This window comes from Diadema setosum, chromosome 17 (genome assembly GCF_964275005.1).
Source record: "Diadema setosum chromosome 17, eeDiaSeto1, whole genome shotgun sequence".
In the NCBI taxonomy this organism is placed as follows: Eukaryota; Metazoa; Echinodermata; class Echinoidea; order Diadematoida; family Diadematidae; genus Diadema; species Diadema setosum.
This window is the reverse complement of record NC_092701.1, coordinates 18,799,954-18,827,533: the sequence shown is the minus strand read 5'-3', so window position 1 is coordinate 18,827,533 and position 27,580 is coordinate 18,799,954. Positions and strand designations below refer to the sequence as shown.

The window sequence follows — 27,580 nt, the reverse complement described above, 5'->3', positions numbered from 1 at the left end:
ATGTCAACGAAGGTGGATACAATGACCATGGCTAATGGCTCGGTGTGCGGAACTTACACAACACCGATTGATACATACAACATCAATCGCTATGTCACCGTGTCATATACCAAGATGAAACGTCCTAACTCTGCCAAGCCTTACAAAATCGTGAGTATCACCTGTTACCGTCACATCACTTTTGGAAAGAGTTCCTTTACCCCGGCCGCTATGCATTATGTATAAGTAGCATGATTTAAGTGGCTTTGGGATTAGGAAGCTCATACAGTTTATAGGTCTATAATAGTGGGGGTAATAGATGCACCCAGTGTCTTCAGTTTTGAAGTTGGTTTGGACAAATTCTGGGACAATGAACCCATAAAATTTAAGTTCGACGCCACTCCACCTGGCCATGACCCAGCTCATCTCAAGGACCAAACCTGGATCTGAATATAGAGGCTCGGCCTGCGTTCAGAATCTTCCATAGGAATCCATAGGTAGGTAGGTAGGTACATATAGAACTCTTGCCTCACTTTTCTTCAGCCTGGGTGTGATATGACAAACTGACAGTGGCGATTCTGACGCCATCAGTTATGCAATAGTAACAAAAGTCGTACAATTATAGAAATGCGCGGCCGGATATGGCTCGATCGATTCTTCGCAGCATTTCTGCTGCTAGTTATCACCGTAGACAACCTATCGAATCCCCACAGCTACACTGGAATACAAATGTAAACTTGGAAATATGTAGTTCCCATATGTCGTGATATAGGCGTACTCAGCTCTGTAAAAAGAACTTTAATACCTACATGTTACCGTACGCATGAAATGCACCATTACTTTTTTTTTTTAATGTTGTATCAGATGTATTATATGATTCTTTCAGACATGTACACTAATGATGCCGTCTCAGGAAAGTTTGCTTCTTTTCCGTTTTTCAACAGTCTATACGCTTCATTCAATTACCTCAGTCACACAGGATATGTTACAAGCTCATGTTAAAACGTTTTATGTGTTTTCATTTATTATATTCATTTCATTATATATACGAATAGCAAAACAGATGCTTGATAAAGGAACGAATGAAAAATCACTTAGCTCATGCACGATCATTTCCCGCACGCGCTGTGCCTGTGGAAATCGTGTACTCGAAAGTTCTTTTGTTTGTTTATTTGTTTGTTATGTCTTTAAACAAAGACACAACGTTAAAAGCTATACCTCAAGGTGGTACAATCCTACATGCCTTCCTCCACTGATCAAACACAACGGTGTTGTTATCCTGTGACCTCGTGACTATTCATTCATAGACCTCATATTTTAGACAACTCTGCAACTTTAGCAGTTCTCCTGACTGGAGGAATTCAAGCAAAGAAGAAGAAGGTGGTGTGATTAATCCTCTAGATACTCTAATGCATGGTCTCGCTCAAGTGGGCATGCATACAATACGATGGATACCCTGAGTTAATCGGCAGGACCATACCTCCTGATAGACCATCTAGGTGCAATTCGTGATGCGATAAAACGAAGTATATTCCATAGCAATATCATACAAGTACACTTTTATTGTACATTTGTGATATTTAAAACAATCCTGTTCACCATACAGTATATTACCTCTCACTCAAGCACGACACTTCTACCATCCCCGGATAGTTCCAAGGAGCTGTTGAAAGGGATTAATACTTCAACGTTCAAGGCTCAAGGGTCTTTCGGCCCGTGTCAATACTTTGATCATTTAAGAATACACAGGAGGGACACTTGATTATTACGCAACACTTGTACCCCTTCAGATGAATGTCTAGAGAAGATACATGACTGGTATGACTATTCCTATTATATAAACTTGTAGCAAGGGAAATTCGCGCGCAATCAAACTTGACCACACGAAATACGAAGGGTATTATCCCACATTATTATCATAGGAGTAGAAAAACCTGGCATTATAATTATGTCCTTTCATCTTTGTTATTATTGATTTCTTCGAGAACACCTTTGGAAATATTAGTCACCCTAAATCAAAAAGAGAATTGCAACCATGCGCAAAAAACATTTTCCCTGTCTGTTGAGGATGACACGACATTTGCTCCTACGACAATTATTGCTCCATTGTTATTTTCTCCCAGAACTTATTGGGTTATGGGTTGTCGTAGGGTTTTAGTTTTGGTTTTATGTGAGAATTAGGGTATAGGGTATAGACTTATGTTTGTGGATAGAATTTATGTTTGGCTTTAGCGTATAGATATTTCATGGAAACAATTACTGTCACAGGAGCAAATCGTCATGCAACCGTTGTCTCTAAGTTTCTTTCTAATTCTTTGTAATATTCCTTTCATTACCTTTCACTCGCCAGATAAGTCGGTATTGCGTCAATTCCTTTGAAACATATTTGGAAGTTACTCTCTTCTTTATCTCCAAAGTGCATGGTACCTTTTACTTTGTTGTTGTTGTTGTTGTTGTTGAGTATTTTACCTTTGCTCTTTAGCTGGACAAACAGTTTCTTATTAGTTCAAAGATTTTTTTTTTTTCTGTTGCCACACCCTGAAGACAAGCGCGGACAAACTCTTGAAGTGCCTATTGATAAAAAAGAACACAGCAGGTCTTCAGATATTATACGAACGAGATTTGCTAACGCACCCATATTTGGTCTATCGACTTCACCCTCGACTTATTCCGTTGAAGAGTTTAAAACCTCAGAAGAGTCGACAATTGCAAATAGAAAATACATCGGCTTTGGCCGCATTAGACTCGCCCGAATCAACAAGTAAGTGATCCATCAATACAACAGAGGTTGACGGTCGCCCTATTCGAAGAATACACGCGATGGTAGGCCTGTGTGATTCAATATCAGCGTAGAATCTGAGGCAACGGCAGAATTAGGGTAAATCTTCTTTAAGACCAACATCGGGTCACCCACGTCATAGAATTGTCCAGCGCATCCTGTAAAAGAAAATCATGGATCCGGATCTCCGCAACCCTCCCCCCCCCCCCCATCGTATCTAGTGATCCTTTTACCACTACTGATCTATTTTAACATTTTTAGTAAAAATCCGGCCATAACTTTCAGAGTAATATTGCTAACAGACAGACAGGCAGACAAACAGACACATATTCAAACAAACAATCCAAATTTCGTCAAAAAACATAACCTCTTTGGCCGAGATGATAATCGAAGTTGTGGTTAACCAAGTTATCAAGTCAAAGTTAGTACGCAGTCCAAGGTAGACATATCCCATATCCATGAAAGTTCGTCTTCTTCTAAAGCCTATTGACATCATCTTTTACAATCTATAGGTATAACTGTCTCCATATTTAAAAAAAAAATGCAAAGACACACAGTCTTTTTATGTCTTTGATTTCAGAGGAATTCTCTTAGTATCCAAGGAATTTAGTCGTAATCACCTTGAATAACACAACGTTTCGCATTTCTGCTGTTCCAATACGTCATCAAAAAGACCTGAATCATAAGGTGTGCATCTGGTTATTGAATAACAACCATCTTTTGCTCGCGATTGATGTTTCATTCGACACCCTGACGATAGACAGTCGTCATTTGGAGGATATTACACTGTTTTTGCGTTCGGATGGATAAAACAGAATCAAGTTATTCCATCATGGAATGATAGAATTTCTCCATACAATAAATGATCAGAGGAAATGTTGGTAGTTGCAATAGTTGTGGTTCTGTGGTATAGGACCTCGGGACTCAAGATCGTGAAGTCTCTGGTTCGAGTCCTGTGGTAGTTGCGGTCATATCCCTTGGCAAGCCACATTATCATTATCCAATCCCTCGACGGAATGGACCTAAAGCCACAGGGTCACCAGAAGCTTGCTTAGCATATTGCTGTAAGCATTTAAGTGCCTCAAAGTGGACAGATTTATGTTGGACGAAGAGATTTTCTTCTGTGCCCATGTGTTCTTCAAATAACAGTTGAAGAATAGTATGGCCTTGTGGAATGAAAAAAAAAAAAGAAAGAAGAAGAAACGGTGCATCATCGTGAGAAATAAATATATCGAGAATGGGAAATGAACAATCGTAGCAAAGGATATTGTTAATGCGTACAAGACTCGTACATTGCATGCGCATTAAACTTTTCCCATTCTCCCGTGCGTTGAGTCTGTTTGTGGCCCCTTTCTTTGCATGTACACCTTTACCAATGTTTACGTCGTGCCGCGATCGGTTTTCATTTTCAGTATCAAATGACATTATCATACAGGCAGTATGACAGGTCATATCTTAGTTTATGGCTTCGAAAAAGAATAAAAGGAAATGTAAGGGCTCGCATAACCTCATGTCCTGAGTGCTTGATGTTGAATCTTTTTACTTTTCTAAGATTCCTTTTTGTCTCGATGTTAGTCCAGATATCACGTGACCAGGCAGGGCAGTGTCGGCACATCTCCCTGTCTCCTTCCGACGGCCCCACGTAAATATTAAAGCATGAAAGTGATAGTTAACACCATCAGAGGAGACGTAGTGTTTCAGCTGCCAGTGCATGGTATTCTACTACAATGGTCCAGGAAGGCTGAAACCACTAGCAGCACTTGGATCAAAGTGTATAGAATTTTAATCTTCCATATACTGTAGATTTTTCGCCAAATTTGTGGAGATGAGGATTGGGCTTTAAACGTTTTGTGAGATACCAAGAAACCACGTATATGAAATAAATCAGAGTATATACCATTCTAAGAGGAATTCAAAGTTTATTTGATGAAAATCGGTTTGGAAAGGCTGAGACATCCAAAAACTAAGTAAAACAAAGCGATCGTAATAAAAGGTGGGTATACTGCCTTTTATTAGGATTGCTATATTTTAGATATCTCAGCCATTTCAAAACCAATTTTCATCAAATAAACATTGAATTCCTCTTGAATTACATCCTCTTTCTCATTTTCATATAAGGTTTCTCATATCTCACCCCCCCCCAAAAAAAAGCCAAACAAACAAACAAACAAAACACCAAAATGCTAGAAACCTGAAGTTAGGTCCCAACCAACTATACAATCTCTTTAACTAAACTTCTCGTCATATATCTGTATGTCATTATGAGTTATTATGCGGGCTAATCTCATACATTGATAGCAATTAACTGTTCTGCTGGAATGGAGCCTGTTAAACAATATCCTTTATTTTGTTCGTAAAATGAATCAGTTTCTTGTCGTACATCTCTCCGTTGTAGTCAGTAAATAGTATAATTATGTAGTCAAATTACAAAATGTCTAGGTCTTCTTCACATTATTGCTGCTGTGCATTGTTCTTCATTTGCCCTTACCTCAACTTGAATACCCCATGTGGGGGTACCTTTTTTTTTGTAATTCCACGTCCGTGTTCCGTGATTAGAGTCAGATTGGAGTTATTTGAAGGTTACAGTCACGGTCTGGTAGGGCGACAGTGGGGGTGCGTGTAGGAGCGCATTTTGTGTTGAATATGTGTATATTATGTATGTGCTCATGCACTTATCTCCGTGGCGCCATGATTATAATGCAGTATTTCTAGAAACTTACCTTGCTTGTATGCGTCCTATCCAAGATGCAAGCTTCTGCTCGTTAAGAAGGGACATAGTGTGCTACTCCAAACAAGTTCACCTTCATGTGCATAAGGATAGAGAGAATGCAGAAATTTAAGTAGAACACATCAGTGAAAGTTAGAGGAAAATCAGACAATCTGTTCAAAAGTTATGAATTTTTAAAGTTTCGATGCAGTCATTGCTGGATGAAAGACTACAACAGTGTATGATGTCACATGCGCAGAACGATATAAAGAAAATATGAAGAGAATTCAACAAAATTTCATATTTTGAAAGAAGTACCGCTTGTACACATTCCCTCGACTCGTTACTGACATAATTATATTGAGTGTAATATTATATTCCCCCTGCCCTCTGAAAGAGGCAAGTCGAATACTCTTTTAGTATTAGAAAAAGTAAAAATATGTTGAATTTTCTTTATTTTTTTTTCCTCTTTTCGTTTGCTTATGTGACATCACAAGCTATAGTAGTCTTCTCATCCAGCGATGGCGGCACTGAAACTCCAAAAAAATGCATAACTTTTTGAACGGATTGTGCGGTTTTCCTCAAACTTTCACGGTGTGTTCTATAGATATTGCTGCATTCTCTCAATCCTTAAATGTATATGAAGGTGAACTTGTCCTTAAAATCATCATATCTTATTCTTACAGTTAGTTTCATACTGGAATCTCTGCTCTGCTGCATCATCGTGAAAAAGTGTATGATCCCCAAACCATGAAAGTGAGTGACTCTACACATAGTTGTTGCCGTGAAGAACGTGAAGATTGTTGCAGACATATATTCAGACAGACAGACAGACAGACAGACAGACAGACAGACAGACAGACAGACAGACACCAATACACACCCATTCATATATTTACATTTATTTTTGTGAGTGCTGTGTGTATGTATGTATGCATGCATGCATGTATGTATGTGCGTATGCATATAGTATGCATACGTGTTTGAGTGTGTGTATGAATGTTTTGCACGCAACAGAGAAATGTACCAGGTACCGTGTTGCTGTACATCGATTATATTTTGTTAGATTAATGTCACTCAAGTAATGACGATTGTTGCAAATTTCTGCTTCCAATTTTGGCAGTAACCTTGACGATCGGCGTACCACAGAGACAAGTTAAAAATGCGGGTGGTTCTTGAATAGATGAGTCAAGACAATCTGCCTTATAAGGTCTGTATTTGTATACTAAAGAGAAAGAGAGTAGATATGCGGGCTTAACTGCAACGTTTTACAATGACGTTTAGTATCAGACGAGGATGGTATATTTTAAATCGAGCAGAAAGTGGCTCTTTAAAACTATTAAAGGTTTCCTCATGAATCTCTTGTCATGATCTTGAAAAAAAATATTTCTGATAACGACATTACATTTCATACCTGGTTGTAGTGTAATGTTATCTTAATGGATTAGAGTCCCAACATTATGTGTTTTGAAAATTGTCACACATTTTCAGCAAGAGGTATACAGAAATTACAGAGCTGACTTTTCTCAATGCATTTTTTGCTTCGTTTGGGTAATCTAAACTCAGGCACATGTTGCTCTCCTTTTTATCATTTTATTTTTTATTTTTAAGTCTTGAGCTCTCAGTATTTCGACTGTTTAAGCGGAGAGGTTCTATAAGCTCTTCGGTTTACGAGTACTTCTTTGTTGCCAATTTTTATCTGCCATCAGTGACCTTTCATTGTGAGTATAGAGTGTGTGCATGCAAAGTTGGAATAAAATGCAGTGGTGTGCACCGAAGCCAAAGAAAATAGTGTGATGTTTACAGGTTGCTGCATAGATACTCAACAGGACACGACCTGCTGCTGTTGTATATAATGCTGAGATATGCGATATGCTTCGCTGCAGTGTTGGTTTTGTGCTCAAGAAAATATTGTACGCACTGTGATGCATTGCCTTTCTTTTTCTCATTGTCACAGTCGGACAAACATGGCGTCTTGATGGACCAGACCACGATAAAACCAGAACACGCCACTCGTAGAGCGCAAATCCCCTTCAAACTCCATTTGATATATATGGCACAGAACTCCATTAGAATGAATCACACTACAGTGTGTTTGCTTTTACTGTCCTAAAAATTCATCAAAAGTCAGTCCCAAAAAATATCGCAAGCAAGTTACAAAATAAACAAACTCTGGCAAAAATATACCGTCCCTCGCGGAAGTTAGAAATTAAGCGAAACAATGGATGTGTTCCGTGCATGACTTTACGAAACTCACCACTATATTTACTTGAAAAAATATCAATACACATGTTATAGATAAATTTCCATACTGAACGGTTGCCGACGATAAAAAGAAATCTCGACTGTTTTGTAAACATCGAAATTAAACATTAAACGTGAAACATGTGGTATTGCAATGGAATTACATTGCTACATTTCTGAAATATGTGAGGCTCCTAATGTTCGGTGTAAGAAAGTTTGTTTTTGGTTTTCAGAGTATTGATTTCTCTGCTCAAGGACCACAATAAATTCCACAAATCTTTGCTTGGAGCTGTCGATTTACGTATACTACAGGATGTGAAATAATGAAAATCGTCTGGAATTCCCTTTAATATATACAAATGGCTTCAATACTTCACTTACTGTTCAAATAGGGCCTATACAAAGTAGAGTGATCTTCTCCATGGGATCATATTTCAGTTATCCTCGTTGCGAAGTATTCAGGTCTTAACTATTTCTCTGCTCTGTATCGACACTCAATCCGCACGAAATGTGTACAGCTGTTTTTAAAGTGATTATTTGCACTTCTATTTAAGGGATTTACAAGTTCCAACGAAATATTATGTGCAAGCGGTTGGCTAAACAATGATGACATAGCAAGTTCCTTGGCAATGGTACCTGCCGATTAATAGTGCAGCACCACATGTGTTTTCATTTAATGTTCTGCAACGACAGACGGACTCCCATATCTCATCGCACCTGGCAATTTAGAGTATAGATCATGTGATCATGTGATAGTATGTGAATGTATATACAACATGGCAGTGTGGCGATTTCAAGTAGTAGCACGAGTTTATTGTTAGCAAAGTGAAACATGCCCGTGTGTAAATATCAACTCGAAAACCAGAAGTGCAAACAGTTCAATGCATTCTTCGTAAACAGAGATAACAATAGAAGGTATTCAGCATGATACCAAAGGCAATGCATCAAAGTCATTTGCACGTGAAATAATAACAGTTGTGCGCCGTTATGGTGTGTGCTCGTGGCGCCATTAAAGGTAATGTGAGTACTTTTCACAAGAGTTAAATCACATTTATACTTTTGGGCTCTAGAACCGAACGTATATCTTGAATTTCTCCATATGGTGTCTAAATAGCTCATCTTTCAATTAACAAGACTTATATTTGCATTCGTTATTAAGCCATATACACATACACATCTTATCCAATGAATACGCCGTTGATAAATTATCGGTAGATTACTTCCAGCGCTTATGTGCTAATCGTCCTATACTCCAGTATGGCAACCCAGGAGCCTCAAAATGATAAAGAAAAATCCCAATGCCTTTCAAAATAGTTTTTTTTTCCCAAGGAATTTTGTTACAGGGTATAATCATTATTATTGTTAAAATGTATTAAATGTATCTATAACAGCCAAACGCGCTCATTTACAAGAAATTGTATCTACTAAAATGACACAAATGAACAGCTTCTGCAATTACTGTTGAGCAACGTTTCCATTTCGAAAAAAAAAAGAAGAAGCTGAGCTCTATGGTCCTGCATCTCTTAATGCTGTGTAATGCGACATGAATATGAATATATGAAAAGAGTTAAGGCTAAAAATAAATGTTAAATGCTTCGAAACATAATCATGTATAAGTGAACGGATTTGCTCAATATTTCCCAAAGACGGTTATATTGTTATAGATATAAATCACTTTATAGTAAATGTTCTGTTAGCTTGGCTATTCTTTTTTTTTTTCAAAGATATCGCAATATCGACCGTATAATTCTCCAAACTATCGTCTACTAGAGCATCTTACCTTGCATGCAATTGAACATAATCATAGCAGTATTAAAAGCCATGAAACTTTGATAATTTCTGAAATGAAGCAAGCAACCAAAAATATCTAATAGGACGTAAGTGTATGTACGTGGAATATGCCATTTCTCCTAATCAGTATCAGTACAGTATCCGTGTTATATGACCAGTAGCAATCATGTAACGCATGCATCACGTGATTGATAGAAAGCTTGATGATTCGACGTCTTAATAATGAGACGCTGTCTTCTATACCCCATCCCACCTAACCAATCTAGTCGCCGAGTTATTACAGATATTCATCAACCCATGGCAGTAATGACTTCTCCAAATGCTTCAGGCTTGTAACCTTGCCACTTTCACTTAAAATTGTGACTATCTTTTCTTCTTCTTCTCTCTCTCTCTCTTTCCACTGCAAGGCACGTTTATGAACTCCAAGCTTAGTGGCATTTCATTTCCCCCTAGGCAATCACAAACGAAAGTCGAATAGATCCTTATATAATATATAATTGTACTTCTCTTGGATTGATGGTACGCGTTTGTCATGGACTAAGCAATGGCAGGTCAACAAAAGGCAACCTGCAAAATTTTAAAGTGAGTTTCTGACAGGATGTACGATGAAAGATTTCCAGGATCTTGATTTTCAAAGATTTTGTCTCAATTTGTTGATTACCCTTCGACAGGTCCTGGGAAGTGACTTGATTTTATAGGAAGAAATCATGCTATTATAATCTAACTCATTATTCTTCATTGCTAAACGACAATAGTTGGCAATTCATGTATTTCTTACCTCAATGGTTCCCAAGGTACTCGCGAGACTGCCAGTGATCTCATGTAATTGTTATATACATTATAAAAACACTATATAGTAGTAGATACTGATGTGATGGTGTCACCATTCGTAATATGAGGAACCGTAATGATTTGATGTGAATGGCGCGATCGAATGAAACTGAATTCGGGTTATGTGGCTAACGCACGTCACTTTAATATCAAAGGGCAATGTTCCGAATAAAACGACACTATACTTCCTTGAAGATAGCTCAAAAGGGTAGGAACATTGTCCTTTGATAGGCAAATATCAGGAAATGCAGTGCAAACACTGATGATCGTGTGGATTGCATGTGTGCAAACACAACCTCAGATACTGATTTTCGAAGAATTCAGTTACACAGTTACTCTAATTTATGAAATTCTTCCGTCGAAATGTTTTTGTGCAACTGATTGACAAATTGCCCTACATCGACGTAAATGAGCACCGAATTGTTCAGTGTTTTAGTAGCAGCCATGATTTAAAAAAAAAAATCATGGGCATCCGTACTCGAGCAGGATTCGAACCTCTACAATTGTACGACCTCCTGATCTCCGAACAGGTGTCATCAGTTGCAATGAAAACATCTCGACGGAAGAATTTCATAAATTTGAATGATTACGCAGCACCCGCTGCATGCTATAAGGATTAGAACCAACACTTGCTGTCGGGCGGAAGCTCGGTGCTGTCGGTGGTCTAGTGGAGAGTGAAGATTTTTTTTTTATCATGTAGGGTAATTGTTAACACAGTTACTGTTTATAATAGATACAAAAACAAGAACGTCTGAAAACAACGTTCAAAGTACATGACAAGCGTTGGAAACTTTATAAGAATAAACATTCATTGTCTGCTTTATCCTTTTAAAAAATCATCATTATGCACCCACTGAACAACTCGAGGAAAAATGGCAAGGGGAAAGTAATGGAAAGCAGATTCATTAGCGTTTTGATTTCCTGCTTAGATATTTACCTTGTACAGTAAAATAATTTTCATCGGAGGCTTCTGCAGATTACCGATAGTCACTGGTAGTCTTTTAAAGGTAAAACACAGTAGTACGTTGACGCGGTTTCGAAAAAGGAAAATGATATTGATTGGTTCGTTACTCGGAGAATCCCTCCATGTAAAGCAAATTCTGAATGTCATAATTATATTCATGCATTATTTGTTATTGAATGAATAAGAGAATGAATGAATGAATAAATATATAGGTAAATAGGTAAATAAAGGAACTAATAGATTGATTAATCAACAATCTACATAATCAATTCCTCTTTTTTTAAATTCATGCATCTATCTTTTATTATTTCATTCATTTACTTGACTTTTCTCACATTCACGCTTTGCACTTTATGATTCAAACTTGATCTAAAAGTTTATCTCAGACAAAGATGATCTAATGAGAGACACTGCACCAAAGATTCCCCATATGCCACATCGCTGCAAAACGTGGTTAAGTGACCGATGTGATAGGGAAATTATCACTTACGGTTTGTTCATGACGTTCACGATTTATGCAAGACTCACCTGTGGTAACCCCCCCCCCCCCCCATTTCTTGCTTCCACCGGTCATCCATCGAAGCGTGATGTAAATGAAGAAGACAGATTTCTTTCTTATACCGTATATGTCCCCCCAAAATTACGACGGGACCCGCTGCAACGATGATTTTAGAAATTGTGAGTCAATCCAGATACAATTTCAGTGCATGAGACTATACATCTTACAGAAATTATCCCATTTGCTTCAGTGGTCAAAGAGAATGATGATCTTTGAAGAGCATGTCAGGAATCCCTTCCCTCCAAGTTCTGTCCATTGTGTTCATACATTAATACGCAGGCCCAAGAGCATCCTAGTAGAAGTTGGGAGAATCAGACCCATGACCTGCTTTACAACGATTCACATTTCTCTGTGACCACTTCACGAAATTGAATGGGGTTTTCTGCAAAATATATCTATAGCTAAGATGTTATATTTTAACACTCTGAAATAACTTTCAGACAGTATAATCGTGTTGGAAGTTATCGATGCAAAAATTCGATTGTATCTTTTCCTTGACATACTGTATTTCCCATGCCTATCTCTGGATGGTTCATTTCACGATACAAACAGGAGGTGATCACGGGTGATGATGACGAAACAAAGTCTCGAGGCAGCATAGACTCATTTGACCAGTACTTTGACCGGCCCATCGCCAACGGCGTCGAAATGCACGATGAGGACTTTATCTCCCCGGTCGACGCCGGGGCACAGATGTCCGCTCCACCGACCTCGCTGTCCAATCACCTCGGCAACGGCTACCCAGAGCCCGAACCACCGCTCGATGTGGTGGTCGTAGGGGCGGGCTTATCGGGTCTGACGGCGGCATACGCGCTGAAGAAGAAGCACCCAAATCTAAAGCTGGTAGTGCTCGAGGCAAACTGTACGTTCTCCCGTCGTTTCTGTCTCTTAATGTGATTACTAGGTTACCATGGTTACCGTTCGTTGTTCCCAAGGGTTGTTTATAATCCGAATATGATGTAAAGTTCGTTATTCCGAAAATGAAGTAAGGCTCGTTCTCCAGAATTCTCGTTAATCGGAAAATGGGGGAAAAAGTTCATAATTATGAAGGTCCATTAGTTTGCATCTTCTTTTCATTTTCGGATTAAAGAACCTTTGAAATAGCGAACCTTATATCATTTTCGGCTTAACGAATCTTCGGAATAACGAACCTTATTTCATTTTCTGATTAACGAACTTTCGCAGTAACGCCACAAATGTTCTGATTAGCGAATCATATATCATTTTAGGATTAAGGAACACCTCAGTATGTGGACTTTGTGTCTTTCGGAATAACAAGCCTTCGGAATAGCGAACCTTATTTCATAGTCGGATTAACGAACCTTCGGAATGACGAACATCTCTCTATTATGAGAAGTCATATACAATTATTATAATAACCGTCATCCTGTCCTCCATAAAAACTATCAAATTTATATACCGTACACAAGTATTTACTCGCCCGACTACTAGAATCATCAGAAGGTACTTCACCGGTGCTTAGCTCCGATAGAGTCAATATTGAATACCTTCTTAAAGGGATAGTATAGTTTTGGTTGAGATAGGGATTCATGTTGCAACTTTTTGCGAGATAAACAGTAACCACTTTAATATTGAAGAATGTACAATTCTAAGAGAAATCAAAAGTTTATTTGATGAAAATCTGTTTGAAATGGCTGACATGTCCAAAAGCCAAGTAAAACAAAGTGTTCCTAATAAAAGTTGGGTCCTACCTTTTATTAGAACGTCTTTGCTTTTGGATATCTCAGTCATTTTAAAACCAATTTTCATCATATAATCTTTGAATTCTTCTAAGAACTGTATGTTCTTTAATATTTCAAATAAGCGCTTCCTAATTATCTCACAAAAAGCTCAATTCTGAATCCCCATCTCTCTGTAAAATCCATTCTCACGATGACCGTTTGGCCAAGTTTCACCAGTGCTCTATAGAGGAGTTCAAATCTTAAAAAAAGGCCGTTGATGTTTGATCAGGAAGATGGGAATCACCTCCGTGGTTTGATATTGCTCTCATTGGTTGACGCATGCAGACGCTTCCCTTTTTCACCCTGTCATACACAGCTAAAATTCATCCGTCCATTTGACCATTGTTTTCACACATATACACAAATTAACATCCTTTGCGAGTCATTGAAACATACTGAGACGACGGTATATAGAACCCTTAATTGATGTATTTGCTTTTTCGTGTTTTATCACTACTATGTTTGATTTACAGCCCACGTTGGCGGACGCACGCTGTCTCCCATGATGAACACAGCTACTGGAACTCGGCGGTTTGACCTCGGTGATCAGTGGGTCAGCACGTAAGTGAGCGAAGAGACTTCGACAAATTTATCTAACAAACACACATTCTGTAAATACAAACTAATCGGAGAGCAAAATGATAAGGCCATGTTTCTAGAGGGATGAAGTAACTTCTGACTGACTGGAACTTCGTTAAACCAAGGATGTAGCTTTGCTTAGTACCTCCTTGGTTAAACTGTCTTTGTACTGCCTCACAGCTCACCGATTTGTAGCCTACTGCACGCAGATTTCACCAACATTCTTTATGAAATAAGAATCGTTCAATAAGCCTTACCAACAGGATCCGACATCGTGGGTAATTAGAGGGCCATATTGGAGTTAATGAGACTCATCAAAGCACCAAGTATTCGGTGAATGGCAGCCTCCTAGTACTGCCTAGTTTCAATATGGGGGCAAAGATTGAAGTACATGTGAAAGTCATGTACTCTTAGCATCTTAATGCTTCATAATCTTCATTATTCCTGTGTAATCCAGTCAAGAGGCGTTCTTTGAAAGTTCCCCCCCTCCCCAAAGTAGATATTTGTTCACGCAAGCTAGGAATTGAATTGGCACGAACGTTCTATCTTGATATTATGGTCGTACTGTCTCTCACACTATCCCATGTACATTATAATCGCCAACCCCCACTGACAGACGGGTGAGGAAGAGAATGCTGGTATACGTACCTCCGGTTAACCGGGAAAGTATGCCATAATTGGCAGAGATATTGCTAAATAAACCTGCTGCAGGCATTTCATTTCCATTCAATGTCAGCGCAATGCAGGGCGTAAAAAGTTATTGTGTAAAAATGTCATGTTGTTGCCACAGGGCAAAATATCTAGTCCATTACATGTTCTGAATAAGATCTAAAAGTATAGCTGACATCTAGCTGATCTCTTTTAAAAGATCAGCTACGCTGTGTAGAATCAGCAAAGAGCGCAAAACCATCTTTGCAGGGTGTTGATACGAACGTGAAATAGAAAAAAAATCTATGTACCCATTTCTTTGGGAGCATATGACGTCTTTTTCTTTACTTCCTTTGCATACACAAAAAGAACAACAAACAAAGGAACAAATAGCCAATCAGAACAGACGAGTAATATCGATGATGAGGATGAAGTTCAGGGCATCTGGGTTACTATGTTTGTGGGTAGAAGTTATGATTGGCTCTGCATGCAGATATTTCATGGGAGCAAATGTCATGCAGTCAGATACAGCTCATGTCATACTTCTTTGTAGTAGCGTTTGCTCTGAAATTAGGAAAGTGACCGCGGTAACAGCTTCAGTCTTCTAAACATAAGTGACAACAGTAAGGGGTACGGGATGCCGATGTTAAGTCGAACTTCAGGCTGTGAGATGGAAGCAGAATATGGAAGCAAAAAAGGCCCCAAGGGATACTATCGAGAAGACAAGATAATTCCTCGTCTTTTCGACTTGGTCTGAGAAGACGAGAAGCCGGGATCGGAAATATCTTGCTCATCTCCTGTTAGGATAGAGAAGAGTGAAAGTGAGAGCCAACAAAATCTCATCATCTTCTTTCCTTGTTTTCCCTTTCTTTTGCGTGGATAGGAATTATCTCGTTTTCATGGCACTTATAAAAAAAAAGTTTCCAAGTATCAGATGTCGTGGCTATCCTATCACACCAGTGTTCAGATATCATGGATGGGTAGTCTAGAGAGCCTGTTTTCTCTCTCTTTTAGAGAACAGAGGACAATCCTGGAGCTGTTGGACGAGCTGGAGCTGGAGACGTACCCGGAGCACAAGGAGGGCAAGAACATCTTGATATACCCCGATGGCAGCAGGGAGGAGTACTCCGGAAACATCTATCCCATCAACCCATTCCGACGACTGGACATCAGCTCCTTCGTGTCTCGGGTAAGGTCATTCTTATGGATGCCTTTGATCTAAACAGGGTATGATGACGTCGATGACAACAACAACAACAACAACAACAACAACAACGATGATAGTGATAACAATAGTTATGATATAGATAGTATTAATAATTGTTGTTAGTATTATTATTATTATCATCATCATTATTGCTATTATTAAATTGTTAACATCATGATAACAACAACGGTGATAACCGTCATCACTGTAATTATCATCATTGCTATATTATCAAAAATGCGATATCATACATGTCACATAACATCACGTCGAGCTGATAAAATGATAAAGAAATGAGGGGGAGGATTGAAACACTTAGGTCATGGTAGCTTGTTCTCAGAGTTGAATAATTTAGAACTACCACTGTTTCTACCTTCTGGCCAAAGGAGGACATACAGTCATGTAGTAACATAGTGTCATATTCACATCAGATTGCATGGGCTAAACTCCACGTTCTCTTCTAACAAACTGATGTCACTGATTACAGCAACTACATTTTTGTGTTTGTTGAAATGAACAGATTTTTTGATGCAATTATTTGGGCATGGTTTTAGCATTATTTTGAAATAGCTTCCTAGCAATGTGTTCGGTTTTCACAGTTAATAGCAGGAAGATTAGCTTATTCATACCCAACTGCACTGGAGGACAAAAAAGGGGTATGAGATAGTGCGATGACCCTTAGTTGTTGTTATTGTTTTTTTTTTTCATTGAAAAGAGAAATTGCTAGTAGTGCACTTGTAATCCTTCGCTACGTATTATATTCCAAAAAAGTACAGACATACAGGTATAATGAAACAGTCTACTTACAATTTCAGTTATAGTTTAACGTGAGGACAGCATTGTTCACACTACTTTGAAGTGTCACAGTTGGAGTTATTGCTAGACCCGTACCAATCCTACCATTGCCATTGATACTGTTGTTCCTCCTATACATGCACCAGCATTCTTGTCAATATTGGGACAAATTAATGGATGTACACCGTAATAACTTCCAACCTCCCGTTTGCAAATAGCAGCGACCGCATTGGCATTTGTACATGGTGTTTGTTCATTGAGTAAATACAAGCAGCCAGAGATGTCAAATCTAACACGCCTTTAGATATCTGTTCGGAGCGACCCAGGTATCGGGTTTTTACTCTATTGTACACCCGCATTAACGCGTTCTGTCCATAAAAAAAGTTTGCCACAATAGGAAGAAAGGAGTGTCTTGTATACAGCAACAGAGTTAGTATGTCGTGAAATCCCCACAATACGATAAAAACCACTTTATGCGGAGCCGTTGTAGTGTGGCAACGTGTATACAATATATGAGCTGGCCACCATTATATACAACTGTTCAAGAAGGTCACTAAATATACAAGAAACTAGAAATACCTATGACACGTGACTCGATCTGCAAGGTCTATGAAAAATAGATACATCATGCACATGTAAGTGCACTAAATAATATGTTACGTGTTTCTTTGCCGGACTTTTTCTGCTTTGCCAGAACTTATCCCTTGAATTATGAACTTTTGATGATCCCATTGGCAATCCACTTGACGCGAATCTGCGAGTTCCCAATATTGTGTAATTTATAACAAGCATTCACATGCCGATGCCCCTGTTAGTAGACAGAGGAAACACTGAAGAAATACATGTACTGAGTAGTATTCAAAAGCTTGCAGACTCGATGAAATTGTCTGGTTTGAGTTCGTACTCACTGAACTCAAAACCACACGGCCCTATCTCTTTTCACTTCTTTTGCATCAGCCCTCATTAGATTTTGTTAATTTGTCGATTTGATGAAGTTGTCCTATTTCAGCGGTTCTCCCATGAAGTTATACGGTTCCGGACGTCTTGAAATTTTCGATACTCTCGATTCGATTCGATTTTCCGGACGTCTTGCAATAATTGCCCAGGGGGTAATTGCCTAGAACCGTAACAGGTGCCATGTGTACAGATATTATTAGGATTAGTCGGATGCCGTGTAGATACCGCTTGACAGAGTAATCGATTGTGCTAAAATTTGTAGTGTCGAATTGATTATTAAAGACCGACTGTGTACACTAGAGGAAAATGCTAAAAAGAGGTAACAACACCCGGGCATCGTTTCATGAAAGTTGTCAGCCCCGACAAGTTGTCACTATTTCAGTAAAATCCTTGATTTTGTTTGGCTGAGAAGCTCTAGTCACTGACTGTTACTACGATGACTGTCAAAGACTGACAACTTCTACGTCAGGGCTGATACCCCTACTCCACAGAGATTCTCTCCTCATCGTTCAGTCATTTGAAGCTAAGTTTATTGCTTCCGGCCACCCACCGAAGTGTATCGAATCGCAGTCCGATGGATCCGACCTGTGTTGGTCGACTATCAGGTCAGTGTCACACATGTAGAGGGTGGTGATCCGAGTAGAGGGTGGTGATCCGAGTAGAGGGTGGTGATCCGATGAGGCAAGATCGTCCGATGAGGATCACACGTGACATGTCTGACACTCACCTGATAGTCGTCCGACTATTCAAAGTCGGATTCATTAGATTGCGATCTGATACACTTCAGTGAGTCGCCGGAAGCTATATACAAACTTTGCTTCCGGCGAATGACCGATGCGATAAAATTTCTGTGGAATTGGGGTATTACAACTTTCATGAAACGGTGCCCTTCCTGTAGTCGCTTTGGAATGACAGCGGGTAATATACCCAAATGCCAGTGTACTTCTTATTCTTCTTCTTGATATTTTTACCCCAGGATCTTCTAACAAATATTTCCACCCGCTTGATCACAGTTATGCATTTTGATACTGACAGTGCAGTTAGCCTGCATTATGAAGTTAAATTACATTGCTGTTGGAATATGCGAACCTCTTATGTCATCATCCTCGTTCAGTGCGTTATGTTTTGGGTTATTTTTTTTTCAGAGTATTGATTTATCTGCTCAAGGTCCACAATAAATTCCACTAATCTGTACATGGCACTTTATCGATTTATGTACTATACAATGATGACATGATGTGAAATGATCTTTATTACCGTCTCCTCAGATTGAAAGCATGCGGGAGGATATGTCGAAGAAGGACCCTACTGACTTGAGTGAGTCCCTCAAATGGGACGCCATCACCCTGGAGCAATTCAAACAGGAGCACATTTGGACGGATGGTGAGTGGCAAAATGTTTTGTTCCGGATCAAGGACTCTCTGGACAATAAGCCCTGGACTTTTACCTTTTAGTCAAGTACCAATTCAAATAGCCACTCCTGATGGAAAAAAAAATATCCCATTCATGAACAGTTAGTTCATAGCAAACAAATTCTCTTGGAGGATGTTAATCGTGTAAATAACGCCATAGTTTAAACCTGGTGGATTCAGTTAGGGGGTAGTGTCCGGTTGGGGTATGTGTCCTGTTAATTGTTTCAAACTTGTTGTCATTATTCATCGGTTTCCTGCTGTATTTCACGTGCCTCGACACTAGCCGATAGAGATCATAGATAACAATAATAGATAACAATGATATTCCCTCTTGTTTTATATCTGGTCAAGGTAGAACGGACATGCCCTTTCATGTTCATGGATACGAGCAAAACATTCGGACAGTAGTCCTCGTTCACCTTTGGAAGAATCTTAATTGTTTTCTCCTTAAATTCGCGGTTTTCCTCCCACACGTGAAGACTAGAAATCATGTGCTGTTTTTCTCCTCAGGTTCTTTTATCATTATTTTCGCACCACTGCTGCTGCAACTACTTTGCACGTGAAAGAAAAACTTGCAAGGACCGTATAATCGCAACGCGTTTGTCTGAGTTCTGTTTGGTTCAGTTGCTCCCTCATTTAAATGGGAGGCCTGTTTAATAAGAAGTATACATGATTACTTGATGTGTGGACCATGTTTTCAGTGGTTTATGAAGCACAAGCGTCCTTTTGGCTTTACGGTACTCTGTTGACCTCCACTACTGCTCTGCATACAGTATCAAAGTCCCGCCGCGCCCAATCCGCATTCCCTTGTCTCCTAAATCCTCCCATTTTAAAACTACCGGCGTTTGATGGAACAACATAATAGAAGGGACCTCTTTCACTCTATGAAGTGCTAGAAAAAAAGGAGGAGCAAAACAGGGACCGAACATTTGATAGACCAAGTCTTTCCTATCTATGGGATACTTACTATAATGTGTGCAGCTTTGCACTGAATATATCTATTGTTCTTTTGGATTATGTTAATCTTATGGCGTTCTCCTCAGATCTGCAAATCTATCACTGAGCTTTGCTGATGAATGGATTTTGATGCACTCAACCGGTACATGGTTGAGAAAATGTGCATGGTAATGTCTACCAGCACTGAGAATACTGAAGCGAATTCACCTGTGGATTGGGGAGTACAGCGAGATGAAAACGGCCTAACGCCTGGCCTCATTTGCTTTCCAAATTACGGTTTGGCGATTCAACTGTTGGTTCAACGATGCGACCAACAGACCATCCGCCTCCACAATGATGATGTTAAAAAGAGGAGTTTCAGTTGAGATGGAGGTTGACAAAATACCTTTACCTTGTCGTCCTGATGCCAAACACAAAGGCGTTTCGTTTCCAGCGCTATCAAAACTGTCTGATATGATTCCCTAAATCAAATTCGACTTGTAAAATGCTTAAACTTTCCACAAAGTTGCTGAACGTGGGGAACAAAAAGAGAATCATGAGAGATCAACTTTTCATTGTTCCATCCGAGTGCCAAGGGTGAATAATCTTTTGATCTGTCTTTCTCTCTGTTTCTCTGTCCGGAAGCTGCTCGACAGGTGTTCGACGCACTGGTGGCCATGACCTTCGGGGTCACTCCCCGTGAGATGTCCCTGCTCTTCTTCTGTCATGTTCTCAACAGTGTCGGAGGATGGAGGGTCATGTTTGGGGAGGATGACGAGTTCCCGTCGTCAAGGCAACTGAAAATCAAGGTATCAATCCGCAGTGAAGACGGCCACTGTTCATGAGCCGTCTATCCTGAAAACGAGATCATATAACGATAAAGCTTGGAACATAAGTAAACAACGAGGCTCCTGAACTGTAGTTAGCACTGAGGATTTGTGATATTCTTGGAGCGCAATGAAAGGAAATTTCATCATCATTATCATCATCATCATCAGCTGCAGCAGCAGTAATAAAAACATAAGATATATAAAAGACGAAACAAACGTACTCCAAAATAAAAAATGAAATAAAGTACCCTCATATGCCCGAATGCTGTGTTCTTTATCCCACTTTTAGAACTATTGTCATTTAACCTGATGTAAACGTGACCTACGAATTAAACAACCAAATAATTTCCATGACATTAATTGAGCTGCAAGAAGTATCTGTTTTCCATCTAAGCCCGTTGAAAGAAGAAGGAGAAGAAGAAGAAGAAAAGAAAAGAAAAGAAAAAGAAAAAGAAGAAGAGGAGAAGGAATAAAACCAGTGTTCTCTGATTGATAGGTACTGAATAATGAGAAAAATAAGCTACTCTATCCAGCTATTCAATGTCGTTTCCTTTATAACACTCTTGATAGTAAGTCAAGACTCACACTGTAGAATAAGCGGACGATAAAGGAGCAGAAGGCCGTCACCGGAGACGAAGTCAACCCACCAGCAAGAGACCCCCCCCCCCCCCCAAAAAAAAAAAGGAAAAAAAAAAAGAGAAAAGTGATATAAAGTGGGAATATGTCTCTTCACAAGATAATTAGAGTTCTATATGAAATTTTATTCTCGTCCAGGGTGGAGCACAGCAGTTGTGCGAGAGGCTGGCCACGGGCATCGACCGGGCAAATCTTCGCCTGGACGACCCCGTGCTGCTCATCGACCAGACCGACAAGCAACTCGTGGTCGTCAGCACCGACAGCGGATGTCAGTATAGGGCCAGACGGGTGCTCGTGGCGACTTCCGTCGCGCATTCAGGTAGGGGATAGCAGTTTGTTGCTTTCTTTTTCACACAGGTGTTGACTGCATGGGCATTTAAGTGCCCACATTATTTGTTTCATATAATGTACGTTCTTAGGTTTTGCGATACGCCATAGTCGTAAGATTTTTTTTTTATTCGTATTCATCTCGAAGATCAAAATACAATGTTCAAAAGTCTTTTGAGTATCTGGGCCATTTTACGGGACCATAGTTATTCAAGAAAAGTATCTATGTGGTCTACCACAAACAAATTCATTGGAGTAATGATATTGGTAAAAAAAAAATATGAAGAAGACGACGATGATGATATTGTACAATTGTTATCATTATTGTCTCTATCGTCACAAGATATCTCTTGGAGATCAATATCGCGTCAAGTTCCAGCCTGGAACCTTAGACTTCTAGTACTTTTCTGAGGATTCGCGCCGTCCCCAGCAGTGCTGTTTTTTTTTTTTGGTTTTTTTTTTTTGGTTTTTTTTGGTGTTTTTTTTTTAAGCGTTATTATTATTATTATCATTATTATTATTATTATTGATAATATGGGTAATTATATTAATAATAATTATGACAATGATAGTTACATCATTTTCATTGTCAATATGATGAATATAAATACTATTGTTATTCATTGCAATCATTTAAATCCCCATCATTATCAGATCATGTTGGGTTTTTTTTTTTCATCAGTAGCAAGATCATTATTATGTGCTGTCATCATAGCATGGCTTATACTGCTTTCATTCTTATTTTGGGTAATTCTAACAGTTCGCATCATGCACAAACCAGACCCTCCGCTGAAGAGACAGGCACTCGCCAGCCTGATGCCGGCTGGCTTCTGCATCAAGTATGTCGTCACGTACGAGAAGGTAAGAACTATTGACTCGCTCCCCTGAGGTGAAGACGAATGATGATTATTGATTGATAGCCATCACGTAGGTCATCAATTATCATCAATATTATTATTATTGTGATTATTATTATTATCATTATTATCCTCATATAATAGTAATTTATTTTAGTAGATACACTGGAAACTGTGATTATTGGTGGTAAAACCACGGCGGTGGAAAGGAGCCCCACCCTCTCCTTTATAAAAAGAAAAGCAAAAACAAAACAGCAGGAGTATACGAAAGGCAAGCTAGCCCACTGCAGTAAAACGTTGAGACAATCCCACACAACTAAAGGACCACTGAAATGATACATGATTGGAGGTACCAGGATCACGTGACCAACATTCATTGACAGTAGGGCCTATTTTTTTTTTCGATATGTCTGTGCATGAGAGGAACAAACATAACGAATTTCAGTGACTGTGCCAAGCAGTGAACTAGGCAGTTAGAGGCTGAGTTAAAAAAAGGTTAACAACAACTTACATTTTCATTTCATATTTCGTCAAAAGTGTGATCATTCATTTCGATATCAATGTCGATATGTTATACAATACAACCAGTGAATAGATTTGCGGGCATTTTGTAAATAAGATACCAACTCTTCCCTTATATTTGGCGTTATTTGCGATGACGCGTGCTCAATTATGATTACCCGGTACCTCCAATAGCTTACACCGATTAGATATCGAATACTCTTATAAAAGGATATAATTATGTTGAAACTCATAAATCTTTGCATTTACATTTTGTGCATAGAAATAACAACAACAAGCTGACACATTATACGTCAGCCGCCTGTAAGCTCAATACAATTCACGCGAGTCTTTGTAATGTTTTTCCACAAAGAAATTTTTATTCACTTGTAAGCATTCAGGTGCAAATAAATGCAACTATTAATGATACATAATAATATTGCACAATTCTGACAGACAGCTACAAACACTCTCAGTAACATGAATTAAAGATTCTGGCTAATGTGGGTATTTGTAATTGTTCTTCATTTCCCGGCAGGCATTTTGGCGGAAGAACGGCAAAAGTGGTCTGGTGCTGAAGCTCGTCGACGAGGAGAAGGCTTTCGACGACGACGAGGAAGACCTCATCGCCTACGAGTTCGTCTTTGATGCCTGCGCACCGAACAGGAACCCCCAGGCAAAGGCGGCGGAAAACCCCGCTCTCATGGGTGTAATATTCTCGGAGGAACTCAGACTCCTAACAGTAAGACTTAGAAAAAACATTAACGGAATTCTTATTCGCTCTTTTATGTTTTCTTTCCTTGATTCGATTAAGTTTTCATGAGTTGGTTCATTGAATTAGAAGCACATTCTCGACTGCGTTATTGCTACGTCGGGAATTCGTCAGAACATTTGCATTTGAGAGAACACGTGATGCTGTTGTGAGTAAAGTGCAGCTAGTGATAGCAATGAATGGTAAGGCACATAACTGTGTCTCAAATGTTACAGGAAGATGACACCACAGCGGGAATATGAATAAACATGTTCTGGATAATTTTTTTTTTTCTAAAGTGGGGTTTAACAAGGTGCAGAAAAAATTAAGAAAAAAATTGTTTTACAATTTTTTTGTTGAAAATGCATGAGTCCTATTTAAAGGAAATATTTAGTGATTTGGTTATGTACAGACCAAAGGCATCAATAGAGGTTAACATACATTCGGACTGCAGGGATCCTTTAAGGAGTAGAAAAAGAAGATGATAATGAAAGTAGATGAGAGGGATAGAGAGATATGGGTGCAAGATATAGAGAGAGGGATGGAGAGATAGAGAAATGGGAGACCACTTTCTTGGGAAAACTTAAGACAAACGAGGAGCGCGGTTCTAACGAAGGGAAAACTATTTTATCTTAGCCGACCATAATATCATAACGATGATTACAAAATACAGATCAAACTCTTATCATAACCTTATGTAAAAGAATTCACAGATAACTGAAGGATGGTGATTTTCCGTTTCAGGTTACAATACCAAATTTTCCTTCTGATGTGAGACCACTTTGACTTAATCAAAACAATGTTCCAGTAAATTTGCGACTCGTTAAGGACAAGTTCACCTTCATAGACATGTGGGTTTAGTGAGCACAGCAATATTAGTAGAATACATCAGTAAGAGTTTGAGGAAAATCGGATAATCCGTTCAAAAGTTATGAAGTTTTGAAGTTTCTGCTCAGTCACGACTGGATGAGAAGACTACTATGGCTCGTGATGTCACATGAGTACAACGATATAAAGAAAGAATAAAGAAAATTCAACCTATTTCCATTTTTCTCACATAACGAAAGAACATTCAACTTCTCTCTTTCAGAAGGCAGGGGGAATAACATTACCCTTAATATACGTCAGTAAGAAGTCGAAGAAATATGCACTTCATTCAAAAAGTAAAGTTTTGTGAACTTCTCTTATTTTCCTTATATCGTTGTACGCATGTGACATCATACACTGTAGTAGTCTTCTCATCCAGCAGTGACTGCCCAGATACTTCAAAAATTCATATCTTTTGAACGGATTGTCTGATTTTCCTCAAACTTTCACTGATGTGTTCCACTAATATTGTTGCATTCTCTCAATCCTTATGTATATGAAGGTGGACTTGTCCTTTAATACGTAATTTGGCGTGATTTGCATCTAATCTCAAATTGCTGATTTGTTCGTAATTTATAACATAATTTTGTCGTGTGATTTATTTTTTTCTTAATTCTATTCCAGCCGGCAGAAAGAGAAAGAAGAATTCTAAAGAAATTGGCTGATGTGTTTGGAAAGGATGCACTGAGCAACATCGACTATGGTGAAATGGTGAGCACAGCTTATTCGATCCCCTTCCCCCTTCCCACTGCCTCATGAATAAGTCAACGTGTCAGAGCAAATAAAAAAAGACATATACATACATGTACGTATATAGTACGTTGAAATTTCTCTCCCAATTCCATTTGCAATTAGATCGTATAAGTCAAGTGTGTACCTCGCACAAACTAAATTAATGGTAATTTGCATGAGATGTAAACAATTACACCAGAATTGATGGGCAAAGTGGTCAATATCAAAGTCGAACGTATCGTACAGAATGCCAAAAATGAATAACCCACATCAAATTCAAATATGTTGGTAATGAAACTTATTCATTTGATCACGATTGACTTAGTGATATTATTTACTTTCGATGGTTTATATGAAAGTCAGCGTACAGTCAAAAGATGCTGATGCTTCTTACACAACCGAAGGAGATAATTCATGTTGGACTTTATGAATGAATGAATGAATGAATGAATGAATGAATGAATTTATCTATTTATTCATTTTTGACAGCGCAATGTCAAAAACGTTGCTGCTTGTATGAGCTATATTTGGCAGAAGTCTCCATGTGTGAGGTTTAGGGAACTCCTGAATGATAAACGAAAACATTTTTAGAGCGTGCAAGGTTGTCGTTAATTGAAATATTAACATGCACTCTATACCCGCATCGTGCGTCGCACATTGTCCATTATGGCTCATGTCCGTTTCGTTTCATTGTGTGTTTTAGGACTGGGGTGTTGAGAGGTACACAAGCGGTTACCCGTTCAGCGTCATGGCGCCGGGTGCTCTGATCTACCACAGCAAGGCGTTGAAGAAACCATTCGGGAGGTAATATCCTTTAGCGGACAGAATAATTATGCATATGCACAAGAATTGCCCTTGGAAACCACCCGAAGGCAATGCCTCTCAGACAATTCCCTTAGAAAGTGAACCAGTTCACAACATGACATATTCTCTTCTCTATCTGTTTTATAGATCTTTATATCAATGTCTCGACAATTATACCACGAGATAGAAACCACACAGTGGAAGGATACTCATAGAGCTATTGACATAGTAATAATGTCTTATTATGAGGCACCCCCTCGAAAAAAAGAAGAAGAAGAAATGAACATGATACTGTGTGTTCCTGTTTGAAGACTCGCCTGACTGAGGTTGGAATGTGAGCCATAGCATTAGACTGGGTGTTTTTAAGTTTGTTACTATAGCTATTAAAGTAGTTAAAAAACGAATCTCTTAGCCAATGTGCACAATTGTGGGTAAGGAGCTTACTGGTCTGTGTGGAACAAAAACTGATGGCTGCTCAAAACGTCACAAGACACCCCTTCTATCTCTCCCCTGATTACGGCAGAGTGCAGCTAGCGCATATCAGGTGGCAATACAACCAAGCCTTAAGCATATTATCATTAAGGAACTTAAAATCAGAGGCAGTACAGGGGTGCCACATTTTCACCCGCTGTCTGACTGACTACATCATTATGATAGGAAATTTTAATTGTCTTTCAGTCTGTGAGTCAAATATATCATGCCTAGCTATGGGTGCAAGCACCTCCCTGATGCAAGGGTTGAAGTTTAAGTGCGCCTTGTTGCGACCCTCGTGATAAATTACGACTATTGTGACAACCCTCATGATAAATCGGGGGGGGGGGGGAGGGAATCAATCAACTATAAGGGAGACCAACATTCACTTTTTCTGCCCATATCCCTCGTGCTCCACATGCACTAAATAGCATGTGGAGTGTGTATTTACATACCATCATGAGCATATTAAATCATCTACCACGAGTATCATGTTACTTTTTACTATTGTTCTGCACAAATTTCATGTGGGCAGAATTCACTACTGCGGGACGGAGATGGCTTCTGCGTGGTACGGCTTCATGGAAGGCTCGGTGAAATCCGGAAAGCGCGCCGCACACGAGATTGCCAAGGACCTCAGGCTCAAGAGCAGAGAAACGCCAAGCGTGTCCTAA

The 27,580-nt window shown here is 39.1% G+C and overlaps 1 protein-coding gene across 1 annotated transcript; it reads left to right on the top strand.

The window, feature by feature from the left end:
• Positions 1–27,580, top strand: LOC140241017 (probable flavin-containing monoamine oxidase A). The gene is made up of 12 exons (XM_072320791.1): positions 1–150; positions 12,407–12,716; positions 14,070–14,157; positions 15,838–16,012; positions 19,051–19,165; positions 20,776–20,939; positions 21,735–21,915; positions 22,684–22,784; positions 23,820–24,023; positions 25,524–25,610; positions 26,335–26,435; positions 27,442–27,580. The coding sequence occupies exons 1-12, from the start codon at positions 1–3 to the stop codon at positions 27,578–27,580; spliced, it is 1,815 nt and encodes a 604-aa protein (XP_072176892.1).

What these genes read in the sequence shown, in the direction of transcription:
- LOC140241017 (XM_072320791.1), top strand. Translation starts at nt 1, where the DNA reads ATGTCAACGAAGGTGGATACAATGACCATGGCTAATGGCTCGGTGTGC. An exon ending in CTGCCAAGCCTTACAAAATC is followed by an intron (nt 151 to 12,406) that starts GTGAGTATCACC and finishes CGATACAAACAG; the next exon opens with GAGGTGATCACGGGTGATGA. An exon ending in CAAGGCAACTGAAAATCAAG is followed by an intron (nt 20,940 to 21,734) that starts GTATCAATCCGC and finishes ATTCTCGTCCAG; the next exon opens with GGTGGAGCACAGCAGTTGTG.